The sequence below is a fragment of the Ranitomeya variabilis genome, chromosome 2, assembly GCF_051348905.1.
Source record: "Ranitomeya variabilis isolate aRanVar5 chromosome 2, aRanVar5.hap1, whole genome shotgun sequence".
Lineage (NCBI taxonomy): Eukaryota > Metazoa > Chordata > Amphibia > Anura > Dendrobatidae > Ranitomeya > Ranitomeya variabilis.
The window spans coordinates 875,430,526-875,443,340 of record NC_135233.1 but is presented as its reverse complement, the minus strand read 5'-3'; the positions used below and the strand labels follow the sequence as shown (position 1 = coordinate 875,443,340).

At 42.5% G+C, this 12,815-nt stretch overlaps 1 protein-coding gene across 2 annotated transcripts in view; it reads left to right on the top strand.

Moving 5' to 3' along the window:
• LOC143808071 (putative cation-transporting ATPase 13A4) overlaps positions 1–12,815 on the top strand; it is a 730,794-nt gene that overhangs the window by 510,825 nt on the left and 207,154 nt on the right. For both annotated transcript variants that reach the window (XM_077290328.1, XM_077290327.1), the window contains exons 17-19: positions 735–852; positions 988–1,112; positions 2,342–2,505. In XM_077290328.1, the coding sequence (XP_077146443.1) occupies positions 735–852; positions 988–1,112; positions 2,342–2,505 (407 nt within the window). The remainder of the gene's footprint in view (positions 1–734; positions 853–987; positions 1,113–2,341; positions 2,506–12,815) is intronic.

Sequence of the window (12,815 nt, the reverse complement as noted above, 5' to 3'; positions counted from 1 at the left end):
ACGCAAGGGAACCATGCACATATATTCTGGGAATGTTCTCGGATTAGAAATTTCTGGGAGGGAATAAACTTCACACTTAAAAAGCTAAACCTAATTAAAACCAACTTGTTGGCCTTTGAGACCATCTCTCGTGCCCAACAAATAACTTCAGACCATCCAAACATGGTCTTCTCCCCTTGATGTTATGTGCTGCAAAACACTTAATAACTATTCATTGGAAGAGCGAGACCCCTCCAACGTTAGGGGAATCGTTTAACAAAATTGAACGTATCTACAGATTAGAGGAACTATCAAGTTGGGAAATGCATGCTCATGAGCGTTTTGTATCCAATTGGCTCTCCTGGAGAACATTTCGATCTGTTGCACCTAAATATTGTCTCTTACTTATCTTTGCTCTTTCGCGAATTTTATGCGATCGTATTCTTTGCTCTAGAGTGATATCCACACGCGTACTTGTAATGTTATATTTATTTGTTCCTCTTTCCTTGTTTTCCCATCCTCGACTTTACCCCTCTGACCCCCCCTTGCCTCGCCTCTCCTCCCCCCCTCCTACCCTTCCCTAATGATGTTAGTTTCGGTTTGCTCAATGTCTTTAATGAAACGGACATGGTTTCATTACGCTACTATAAAGTGTTTGTAATGTTTCCAGCTTTCACTTAAATAAAGAATTTTTTTTTTAAAAATAACATATTTAATGTTAATAACTCCAAGAATATATATTTTTTGCTGTGCAGTGCCACTAAATTACCACAGAGAACTTGAACTTTATACTTCACAAGGTTTCCGAGTGATTGCGCTGGCATACAAGACGCTAGCTACAAATAATGCCGAGTTCATAGAAAGCTTAGAAAGGTAAAGTAATACAATACGAGTAATTATAAGCTTTTAACGTTTGTCAGAAATGATCATCGTCTTAACATATTATCAGTACCTTCCATACCATTTTATTTATTTATTTACTCATTAATTCTTATTATGTTTTCTTAGGGAAGAAGTAGAGTCTGATTTAGTGTTTCTTGGATTTCTTATAATGGAAAATAAAATAAAACCTGAGACAAAACTGGTGATTCAGGAACTTACGGAAGCAAAAATAAGGACTGTCATGATAACTGGTACATTTGTATTTTACTACTACAAATCTATATAATAAGATTGTGGGGGACATTGTGGGAGGTTGGGGGGAAGAGGAATATAGAAGGGTGGTTTCTGACTTTGCGGATTGGTCCTGGACTAAGTGTCCAGAACTAAATGTTAAGAAAACCAAGGAGTTGGTGGTGAGTTATAGAAGGAAAAAGGAGGATTACTTACTGATCAATATTGCAGGCCAGGAGGTGGAGATGGTTGAGAGCTACAAATATTTGGGGGTTCACCTTGACAGTAAACTCGATTGGAGGTATCATACAGAGAAGATTTACAATAAGGGAATGAGCAGACTCTACTTTGTTTGGAAGCTCAGGTCATTCAATGTGTGCAGTAAAATGCTGGAAATGTTCTACCAGTCCATTTGTGGCAAGTGCCATTTTTTTGCTATCATATGCTGGGGCAGTATGGTGCTAGTATCTGATGCTAATAAGCTCAACAAACTTATCAGGAAGGCAAGCGCGTTTATTGGCTTCCATCTGGACTCTTTTGAGGAGTTATTGGAGGATAGGACTCAGAAGAAGTGTAGGGCTACAATGAACAATAATACACACCCACTATACGAGCTGTTCTTGAAGCAGAAGAGCACATTCAGTAGCCGTCTAATCCTACTAAGGTGTAAGAAGGAGAAATTCAGGAATGTATAATAATTTCCTAAGAGTGGTAGACAACAATGACTGATTGCAGGTGTACTAATTTCAATTAACAGCGACTCACATACCTGAACTACCCACATTTATTTGTTATGTAATGTTGGTATACTTGTGCAAGATTTGTGTCCTAATATCTTATGTACTGCTGTTTGTATTGCTGCTGTAATACCGTAATTTCCCCCGGGATCAATAAAGTGTATCGCATCGTATCGTATATATTATAAGAATGGCTCATTATTGTATGTGATTGGCTTGAAGTTTCACTGTGGCGCCATTGAATATTTCATTATGTAATATTTGACAATTGTCCAAAGTGTTATCTACTGAAGCAAATAATATATAACATTAATAATATAATATAAATAATATACGGCACCATGGTGCTATATAAATAAATAAATAATAATATGACTAAAAAATAAGATACGTTTCTATCCTCTGGATTGCATTCAAACCATGTTCTTTTGGCTAAACAATTACAGCACATCAGCAGTGACAGAGTCAAGAGCAAGTAGGACATTCTATTTACTTGCAGTTGTTTTTCTTAGGTGACAACCTCCAGACTGCTTGTACTATTGGGAAAGCTTCAGACATGATTCCTCCAGGGAGTGAGTTGATTGTCGTAGAAGCGAATGCTCCAAAAGAAAGTTCTCCTGCATCGATTACTTGGGGAAGTAGTGAGAAGATCCAAGACAAGAGTAAAGCTCCACAGGTATGGTCCAGTATTTTAAGTTACCACTTATTCGCGTACCAATAAAGTCCCAAAGTCTTCTTACAGAACTAATAACTAGTGATGGGCAAGCACCGAGCATTTCCTGGTTTATTCATCGGTAGCTCGGAATTGTCTGCCAGGCACTGTAATGCCGCAGCCATGTTGGTTGTGAAATACAGTGATTGGCTGCCTGCACAGTGTCATCAGGTCTATATCAGACTTGGTGCCGTCCTGCTCGTCACAGTCTACTCCGGAATCGGGCAGTGTAGGGAGAGGTGCTGCTGAGATACAGACAGATTTGGTGGTGTATAAGTTAGTGTGGGTATACCATATAGAATACACAAATCCAGCTAAACCAAAAGTCCTTCTGAGGACTAATTATGGTATATATATGTATCAGTGCTAGACAGGCAGTGTATGTGGCAGACTTCATTGCATGCAGCAAGATGGTCCATTCCATTACTGTCTGCTGCTGCCTATTACATAAATTTACTGTATATACATAGCCCCAGGTATCAGTGGCCAGGAAAAACAATTTTTGTATCTTAATCCTGATTATTTTCTAAAAAAGCAATCCAAAGCACACGGTTTATTTTATCCATTAGCTTCTTGGCACTGCAAAATACAGCCAGATCCTTTCCATAGTACTGCGTGAAAATCCAGCTATTTTAAACGGGTTTTGCCGTCACAGCAATCACATCTGAGTGTGCAGAAAATTCTGCCATTTCTGTGCTACTGTAAAATTTTGTTGGTGTGTGTGATACAATTTATTGACACCAGTTTGGTGAAAAAAATAGTTAACTAGAGGGCAGGTATTTTTCACTGGGTTGTGTGAGTCACACGTCTCACATATCAGTGTGGTCAAAATTGTGCCATTTAAGGGCTCCATTGCATTTTTTTTTGCTGTGTCTTAGCCAAGTTACTGACACTCGTTTGGAGAAAAAAAATAATACAGGCCAGATATTTGAAAGTATCTCTGTAACAGTCCTCACATATCAGTGAGCTCAAAATTGTGCCGTTTCAGAACTCCATTCCTTTTTTTTTGCTGTGTCTTAGCCTAGTTATTGACATCCATTTGCTGCAAAAAAAACATACAGGCCCCATTTGGAAGTGCATTGAACAGCAAGGTGGATTGCTGCAGAGGGGAAAAAGAAAAAAAATCTTTAAATCTTCAGCTTAGCGAGTGTGAACGAGCTGAGTGTGACCTGAGCGTAAGTGCGAATGGCGGTATGTGTGTGACTTGTGATTCTGTGACTTTGGATTCAGGGAGTTTCCAAGGGAGGAATAACTGAATTGCTGTCTGTATTTTATTAATACTTTGCATTTATTTTTCATTTAACTTTTCTGTTTAATGCAATCCCCATTAGGAAATGTGCTCCACTATTGTTAATGCCATCCAGTGCACATCTTGCCACATGTATGCAGTCCTTGATCAGCCGGTCGAGGGTGCATACTGCTGTGCGAGATTTGAGTGTGGCGCCCCTAGGGGTATTTGCCACAAAAATAGTTATTGACATCAAATACAAATACTAAAATAGCAAGACTGCACTACCATCTCCGGCCAGAAGGGGGAGCTCCAGAGACTCCCCTTGATCTATTCTGGTCTGAGAAAAGGACGGGCAGTTGGGTTGAGGAGCTGAAAGCGAGAGGTCGTATAACTGAACTCCTAACAGCCCTATGACGGATTATAGGCCCATAGTACCCATAGTAGGAAAAGAGGAATAGAGAAAAAGGACATTGTGAGAACCGGGTAGCAATAATTTCTACCCAGAATAGGCGCAGAGATGGATACCGGATCCGGGGCTATATTCATTATATATAATACAGCAACCGGAAGGAAGTGAGGTGATATCAGCTTCACCAGGGTAAGACGCAGCAACAGACACAGAGTTCAGCGGTACTCCCAGAGGGGGTAAGCCGACAAAAAGGACTCGGGTTGTCCGTCGAACCAGAGCACAGAAGAGACAGATTGGGTCGGCAGCCAGTTCACACACAGCAGCAGGGCCATACAGAAACTGCGCATAATAAGAGGTGGAAATCCTGACAGGGTCAAAGCAATTCAGAGTTCTTATACAGACTCCGGTGACAGTATTGGTTGTAAATCCCTTTTTGTGGAAGTAAACTGGTTAAACGTTTCAGCGCCTAAGTCTTTCATTTGGACAATAGCCATCGATCCGGGATCGGGGTCATTGCAGCTGAGAGGACCTGCTGCTGATCAAGTAAGTGTCTGTTCCTTCATGATATCCCTTACACTGTGCATCGCCTGAGACCACAGCACCGGGTCAAGCCACTAGTGACATCCCCCTCAAGAGACGGACCTCTTTGATCTTGTGCTGGGTACTTCGGTCTCCCGGGCGTGACATGAGCACGTTGTGCATTTGGAAGCCCAGATTCTGGATCGAAATGTGCAGCTGGCAACACTGAGATCCATAGACAATATGGAAAGGAGTCTTCTGCTCACTGAGCAGACTCTCAATGGGATAGATGAGGGGGGGGGTAGGATGGAGCTGCAGGACAGTGAAGCAGCAAGCTGGGTGACAGTTAGAAGGCCGGGTAGAGGGAAGAGTGCCAGGGAGGCTAGTCCTGATCTGGCACACCCCAATAAGTTTGCTAAGTTGGCAGATGAGGGGGGTGCCAGTACAGGGGTAGCACTGCTGCAGCCAGGGGTGTCCTCTGAAAGCCGGAGGAGTGACTGCTACACTAAGGAGGGAAATAGGAGAGCAGGGCAGGCCAGACAGGTGCTGGTAGTGGGGGACTCAGTTATTAGGGGAACAGATAGGGCAATCTGTCACAAAGACAGGGATCGTCGAACGGTGTGCTGCCTACCTGGTGCTCGAGTCCGACACATCGCTGATTGGGTGGACAGATTACTGGGAGGGGCTGGTGAGGACCCAGCGGTCATGGTGCACATTGGCACAAATGACAAAGTTAGAGGTAGGTGGAAGGTCCTTAAAGATGATTTCAGGGAATTAGGCTGCAAGAAATGACCTCCAAGGTGTTATTTTCCGAAATACTGCCTGTACCATGTGCCACGCCAGAGAGGCAATGGGAGATTAGGGAGGTTAATAAGTGGCTCAAGAATTGGTGTAGGAAGGAGGGGTTTGGGTTCCTGCAGAACTGGGCCGACTTCTCAGTTGGCTACAGGTTCTACGCTAGGGACGGGCTGCACCTCAATGGGGGAGGTGCAGCTGTGCTGGGGGAGAAAATGGCTAGAAGATTGGAGGAATGTTTAAGCTAGGGATTGGTGGGAGGGTATTCATTTTATAGTAGGGGAAGATAGTGCAGATAGAGACCTGGGCACAAATAAGGAAGTTGGGGGTGGCGGTGGCATGGGGGGTGGGGTTAGAACAATTAATTTAAGAAAGAATAGAGATAAGAGAGATACATAAAGTGCATGTATACTAATGCCAGGAGCTTCACCAACAAAATGGAAGAATTAGAATTAATGTTGTTGGAGCATAATTATGACATGATGGGGATATCTTAGACATGGCTGGACGAGAGCCATGACTGGGCTGTTAACTTGCAGGGCTATAGTCTGTTCAGAAATGACCATACAGATAAGCGAGGGGGAGGTGTGTGTCTAAATGTAAAATCGTCCTTAAAACCCATCCTGCGTGATACTATAATAAATTACTGATAGGGGTTTGTTATAAGTCTCCAAAAATAATGGAAGCAACAGAGAATATCCTAGTAAAGCAACTAGATGAAGCTGCGACTCAAGAAGAAGTCATTATTATGGGGGCACTCAACTACCCTGAAATACATTGGGGAACAGAAACCTGCAGTTCCAGCAAAGGTAATCGGTTTTTGACAACTATGAGAGACAATTATCTTTCACAACTGGTTCAGGACCCAACAAGAAGGGGGGCACTGCTAGACCTAATATTAACCAACAGGCCAGACCGCATATCAAATATAAGGGTTGGGGGTCACTTGGGGAATAGTGATCACAAAATAATAAGTTTTCATATATCCTTTAATAAGATATGTAGTAGAGGTTACAAGGACACTAAACTTCACGAGGGCAAATTTCCAACAGGTGAGAGAGGATCTTGGTGCAACTAACCGGTACGATATAATGATACATAAAAATACACAAAGAAAATGGGAGACGTTTACTAGCATCCTGGATAGGACCTGTGCACAGTATATACCATATGGGAATAAACATACTCGAAATAGGAGGAAACCAATATGGCTAAATAGAGCTGTAAGGGGCGCAATAAGTGACAAAAAGAAAGCATTTAGAGAATTAAAGGAAGTAGGTAGTGATGAGGCATTAAGTAAATACAGAAAATTAAATAAATTCTGTAAAAAGCAAATCAAGGCAGCAAAGATTGAGACAGAGAGACTCATTGGCAGAGAGAGTAAAAATAATCCCAAAATATTCCTTAACTACATAAATAGTAAGAAACTAAAAAATGATAGTGTTGGCCCCCTTAAAAATAGTCTGGGTGAAATGGTCGATGAGGATGAGGAAAAAGCCAATATGCTAAATGACTTTTTTTCATCAGTATTTACACCAGAAAATCCCATGGCAGACAATATGATCAGTGATAACAAAAATTCCCCATTAAGTGTCACCTGCTTAACCCAGCAGAAAGTATGGCGTCGTCTAAAAATCACTAAAATTGACAAATCTCCGGGCCCGGATGGGATACACCCCCGAGTACTGCAGGAATTAAGCACAGTCACTGATAGACCATTATTTTTAATCTTTAAAGACTCCATGTTAACAGGGTCTGTACCACAGGACTGGCGTATAGCAAATGTGGTGCCAATATTCAAAAAGGGGACAAAAACTGAACTCGTTAATTATAGGCCAGTAAGCTTAACCTCTACTGTGGGTAAAATCCTGGAGGGTTTTCTAAGAGATGCTATACTGGAGTATCTGAAGAGGAATAACCTCATGACCCAGTATCAGCATGGGTTTACTAGGGACCGTTCCTGTCAGACTAATCTGATCAGCTTCTATGAAGAGGTAAGTTCCAGACTGGACCAAGGATATGCTGTGGACGTAGTGTATATGGACTTTTCAAAAGCTTTTGATATGGTGCCACACAAAAGGTTGATACATAAAATAAGAATAATGGGGATAGGGGAAAATATGTGTAAGTGGGTTAAGACCTGGCTCAGGGATAGGAAACATAGGGTGGTAATTAATGGAGCACACTCTGACTGGGTCGCGGTTAGCAGTGGGGTACTACAGGGGTCAGTATTGGGCCCTCTTCTTTTTAACCTATTTATTAATGACCTTGTAGGGGGCCTACAGAGCAGAATTTCAGTATTTGCAGATGACACTAGACTCTGCAGGGTAATCAATACAGAGGAGGACAATTTTATATTACAGGAGGATTTATGTAAACTAGAAGCTTGGGCTGATAAATGGCAAATGAGCTTTAATGGGGATAAATGTAAGGTCATGCACTTGGGTAGAAGTAATAAGATGTATAACTATGTGCTTAATTCTAAAACTCTGGGCAAAACTGTCAATGAAAAAGACCTGGGTGTAAGGGTGGATGACAAACTCATATTCAGTGGCCAGTGTCAGGCAGCTGCTACAAAGGCAAATAAAATAATGGGATGCATTTAATAAAGAGGCATAGATGCTCATGAGGAGAACATAATTTTACCTCTATACAAGTCACTAGTAGTGTTGAGTAGGGTTGAGCGAAACGGGTCGATCATTTTCAAAAGTCGCCGACTTTTGGCTAAGTCGGCGTCTCATGAAACCCGATCCGACCCCTGTGCTTGTCGGCCATGCGGTACGCGACTTTCGCGCCAAAGTCGCGTTTCAATGACGCGAAAAGCGCCATTTCTCAGCCAATGAAGGTGAACGCAGAGTGTGGGCAGCGTGATGACATAGATCCTGGTCCCCACCATCTTAGAGAAGGGCATTGCAGTGATTGGCTTGCTGTCTGCGGCGTCACAGGGGCTATAAAGGGGCGTTCCCGCCGACCGCCATCTTACTGCTGCTGATCTGAGCTTAGGGACAGGTTGCTGCCGCTTCATCAGAAGCAGGGAGAGCGTTAGGCAGGGTCCACTAACCACCAAACCGCTTGTGCTGCAGCGATTTCCACTGTCCAACACCACCTTCGGTGTGCAGGAACAGTGGAAGCTATTTTTTTTTTTTTTTCCCCTCAGCGCTGTAGCTCATTGGGCTGCCCTAGAAGGCTCCGTGATAGCTGTATTGCTGTGTGTACGCCACTGTGGAAACCAACTGCTTTTTTCAAAGCACATATCCTCTTGTTCCTTCCTTTCTGCACAGCTATCTTTTTTGTTTGTCCACACTTTTTATTTAATTTGTGCATCAGTCCACTCCTATTGCTGCCTGCCATACCTGGCTTACATTACTGCAGGGAGATAGTAATTGTAGGACAGTTTTTTTTTTTTTTTTGTTTTTTTTTTGGGGGAGATTAAGATTGGCATTTCTGCTACAGTGCCATCCCTGTGTGTGCCATCTCTCACTGAGTGGGCCATAGAAAGCCTATTTATTTTTTCCGTGATTTGTGTTCTAAAATCTACCTCAACACAGAAACACTACATCAATCAGTGGGAGAAAAATATTGGCCTCAGTCAGGGCTTGTGTGCCACTGCTGTGTGTGCGCTATCTCTCATTCAGTGGGCTATAGCAAGCCTATATTTTTTTTTTTTTTTTTTTTTTTAATATTATTTGGTTTCAAAAGTCTCCCTGAAAAAAAAAAAAAACCTAAAAAAACAGTGGGAGAGTAATATTGCCCTTTCAGCTTGTGTGCCAGTCTTGACTCCTGGGTGTGCCACCTCTCTCCCTCTCATTCAGTGGGCCATAGAAAGCCTATTTATTTTTTTTTTTAAATATTATTGGGTTTCTAAAGTCTCCCTGAAAAAAACAAAAAATACATAAAAAAACAGTGGGAGAGTAATATTGCCCTTTCAGCTTGTGTGCCAGTCTTGACTCCTGGGTGTGCCACCTCTCTCCCTCTCATTCAGTGGGCCATAGAAAGCCTTTTTTTTTTTTGGTTTTTTTAATATTATTTGGTTTCTAAAGTCTCCCTGAAAAAAACAAAAAAAAACATAAAAAACAGTGGGAGAGTAATATTGCCCTTTCAGCTTGTGCGCCAGTCTTGACTCCTGGTTGTGCCACCTCTCTCTCTCTAATTGTGGGCCATAGAAAGCCTTTTTTTTTTTTTTAAATATTATTGGGTTTCTAAAGTCTCCCTGAAAAAACAAAAAATACATAAAAAAACAGTGGGAGAGTAATATTGCCCTTTCAGCTTGTGTGCCAGTCTTGACTCCTGGGTGTGCCACCTCTCTCCCTTTCATTCAGTGGGCCATAGAAAGCCTATTTATTTTTTTTTTTAAATATTATTGGGTTTCTAAAGTCTCCCTGAAAAAAACAAAAAATACATAAAAAAACAGTGGGAGAGTAATATTGCCCTTTCAGCTTGTGTGCCAGTCTTGACTCCTGGGTGTGCCACCTCTCTCCCTTTCATTCAGTGGGCCATAGAAAGCCTATTTATTTTTTTTTTTTAATATTATTTGGTTTCTAAAGTCTCCCTGAAAAAAACAAAAAAAAACATAAAAAACAGTGGGAGAGTAATATTGCCCTTTCAGCTTGTGCGCCAGTCTTGACTCCTGGTTGTGCCACCTCTCTCTCTCTAATTGTGGGCCATAGAAAGCCTTTTTTTTTTTTTAAAATATTATTGGGTTTCTAAAGTCTCCCTGAAAAAACAAAAAATACATAAAAAAACAGTGGGAGAGTAATATTGCCCTTTCAGCTTGTGTGCCAGTCTTGACTCCTGGGTGTGCCACCTCTCTCCCTTTCATTCAGTGGGCCATAGAAAGCCTATTTATTTTTTCCGTGATTTGTGTTCTAAATTCTACCTCAACACAAAAACACTACATCAATCAGTGGGAGAAAAATATTGGCCTCAGTCAGGGCTTGTGTGCCACTGCTGTGTGTGCTATCTCTCATTCAGTGGGCCATAGAAAGCCTATTTTTTTTTTTTTTAATATTATTTGGTTTCTAATTCTCCCTGAAAAAAAAAAAAAAACCTAAAAAAACAGTGGGAGAGTAATATTGCCCTTTCAGCTTGTGTGCCAGTCTTGACTCCTGGGTGTGCCACCTCTCTCTCTCTAATTGTGGGCCATAGAAAGCCTTTTTTTTTTTTTTTTTTAATATTATTTGGTTTCTAAAGTCTCCCTGAAAAAAACAAAAAAAACATAAAAAACAGTGGGAGAGTAATATTGCCCTTTCAGCTTGTGTGCCAGTCTTGACTCCTGGGTGTGCCACCTCTCTCTCTCTAATTGTGGGCCATAGAAAGCCTTTTTTTTTTTTTTTTTTAATATTATTTGGTTTCTAAAGTCTCCCTGAAAAAAACAAAAAAAACATAAAAAACAGTGGGAGAGTAATATTGCCCTTTCAGCTTGTGCGCCAGTCTTGACTCCTGGTTGTGCCACCTCTCTCTCTGTAATTGTGGGCCATAGAAAGCCTTTTTTTTTTTTTTTTTTAATATTATTTGGTTTCTAAAGTCTCCCTGAGAAAAAAAAATAAATAAATTAGGTGGGAGATTAATATTGACATTAGTGCTTGAGTGACAGTCCTGCGTGTGTGTCATCTCTGTGATTTTGTGCCACAGAAAACAGAGTGTGTAACATTGTGCCTGATTTTCCTTGTGGTCTCACCAACCTGTTAAGGGATATTGAAATCATACTGAAGTTATAGCTCACCGTGTAAGTTGTTTGATAGCAACAAATAAAGTTACTTTGGTTAAGATTTTAAAACAATGAGGAAGTCTGGTGCAAGAGGTCGTCGTGGGCGTTCATTGTCAGCTGGTAATGATGGTAGTGGTAGTGGAGCATCAGGTGGTCGTGGGGATAAAAATATTCCACCTAAGTCTGGAGCTGTGGAGCCAGTTTCGTCGTCAGGCTACACAAGGCCTCGAACGCTCTCTTTTCTGGGAGTAGGAAAACCGCTTTTAAAGGCGGAGCAGCAACAGCAAGTTTTGGCTTACATTGCAGACTCAGCCTCTAGCTCTTTTGCCTCCTCTTCCGAAACTGGTAAATGTAAAAGCAGCGCGTCGCTTGTGGATGTTCACGGTCAGGGACAAGTCGCTTCCTTGTCCTCCTCAGCAAAAACTACAACAAGAGAGAAGGATGCAGCAGGCGACACAACGGGTCACTCCATGGAGCTCTTTACACATACCGTCCCTGGCTTAGAAAGTGAAACATTTAACAGGCCATGCCCATTACAAGTATATTCTGACATGGAGTGCACTGATGCACAGCCACAGCCAGAGTACTATGCTGCTCCTTTGACTCAGACCACCACATTGCCCTCTCAGGGTACAGATCCACAATCAGACCCTGATGAGACTATGTTGCCCCGCCACGAACGCTATACCACCGACCGACACAGTGACACAGACGAAGTTGCACACGAGCTCGAAGAGGAGGTAATAGATGACCCAGTTATTGACCCCGATTGGCAGCCATTGGGGGAACAGGGTGCAGGCGGCAGTAGTTCAGAAGCGGAGGTGGAGGAGGGGCCGCAGCAGGCATCAACATCGCAACAGGTTCCATCTGCCGGGCCCGTATCTGGACCAAAACGCGTGTCAAAGCCAAAACCTGTTGGAGCACAGCGTTGCCATCCGGTTAAAGCTCAGTCTGCAATCCCTGAAAAGGGATCAGAGTCTAGGAAGAGTGCAGTCTGGCATTTTTTTAAACAACATCCAACTGATCAGCGCAAAGTCATCTGTCAAAAATGTTCAACTAGCTTAAGCAGAGGTCAGAATCTGAAAAGTCTAAATACTAGTTGCATGCATAGACACTTAACCACCATGCATTCTCAAGCCTGGACTAACTACCAAACGTCCCTCAAGGTTGTAGCACCCTCGGCCAATGAAGCTAGTCAGCAACGCAACATCCCTTCCGTCACTGTAAGGCCACCATTTTCCGCACCACCGGCAGTATCTGTGCAGGTTTCTTTGCCAGCCAAAAGCAGTCAGGGTCAGGGAATCACCAGTTTTGTAGGAGGAAATATTGCATGTAGGGCACCGGCGGAAACAATACCGTCTCCAACCGTCTCTCAGTCTGCCATGTCCACCGGCACACCCGAAAGTTCCACGATCTACAGCTCTCCAGTCCAGCTCACCCTACATGAGACTCTGGTTAGAAAAAGGAAGTACTTATCCTCGCATCCGCGTACACAGGGTTTTAACGCCCACATAGCTAGACTAATCTCGTTAGAGATGATGCCCTACCGGTTAGTTGAAAGCGAAGCTTTCAAAGCCCTGATGGAGTACGCTGAACCACGATACGAGCTACCC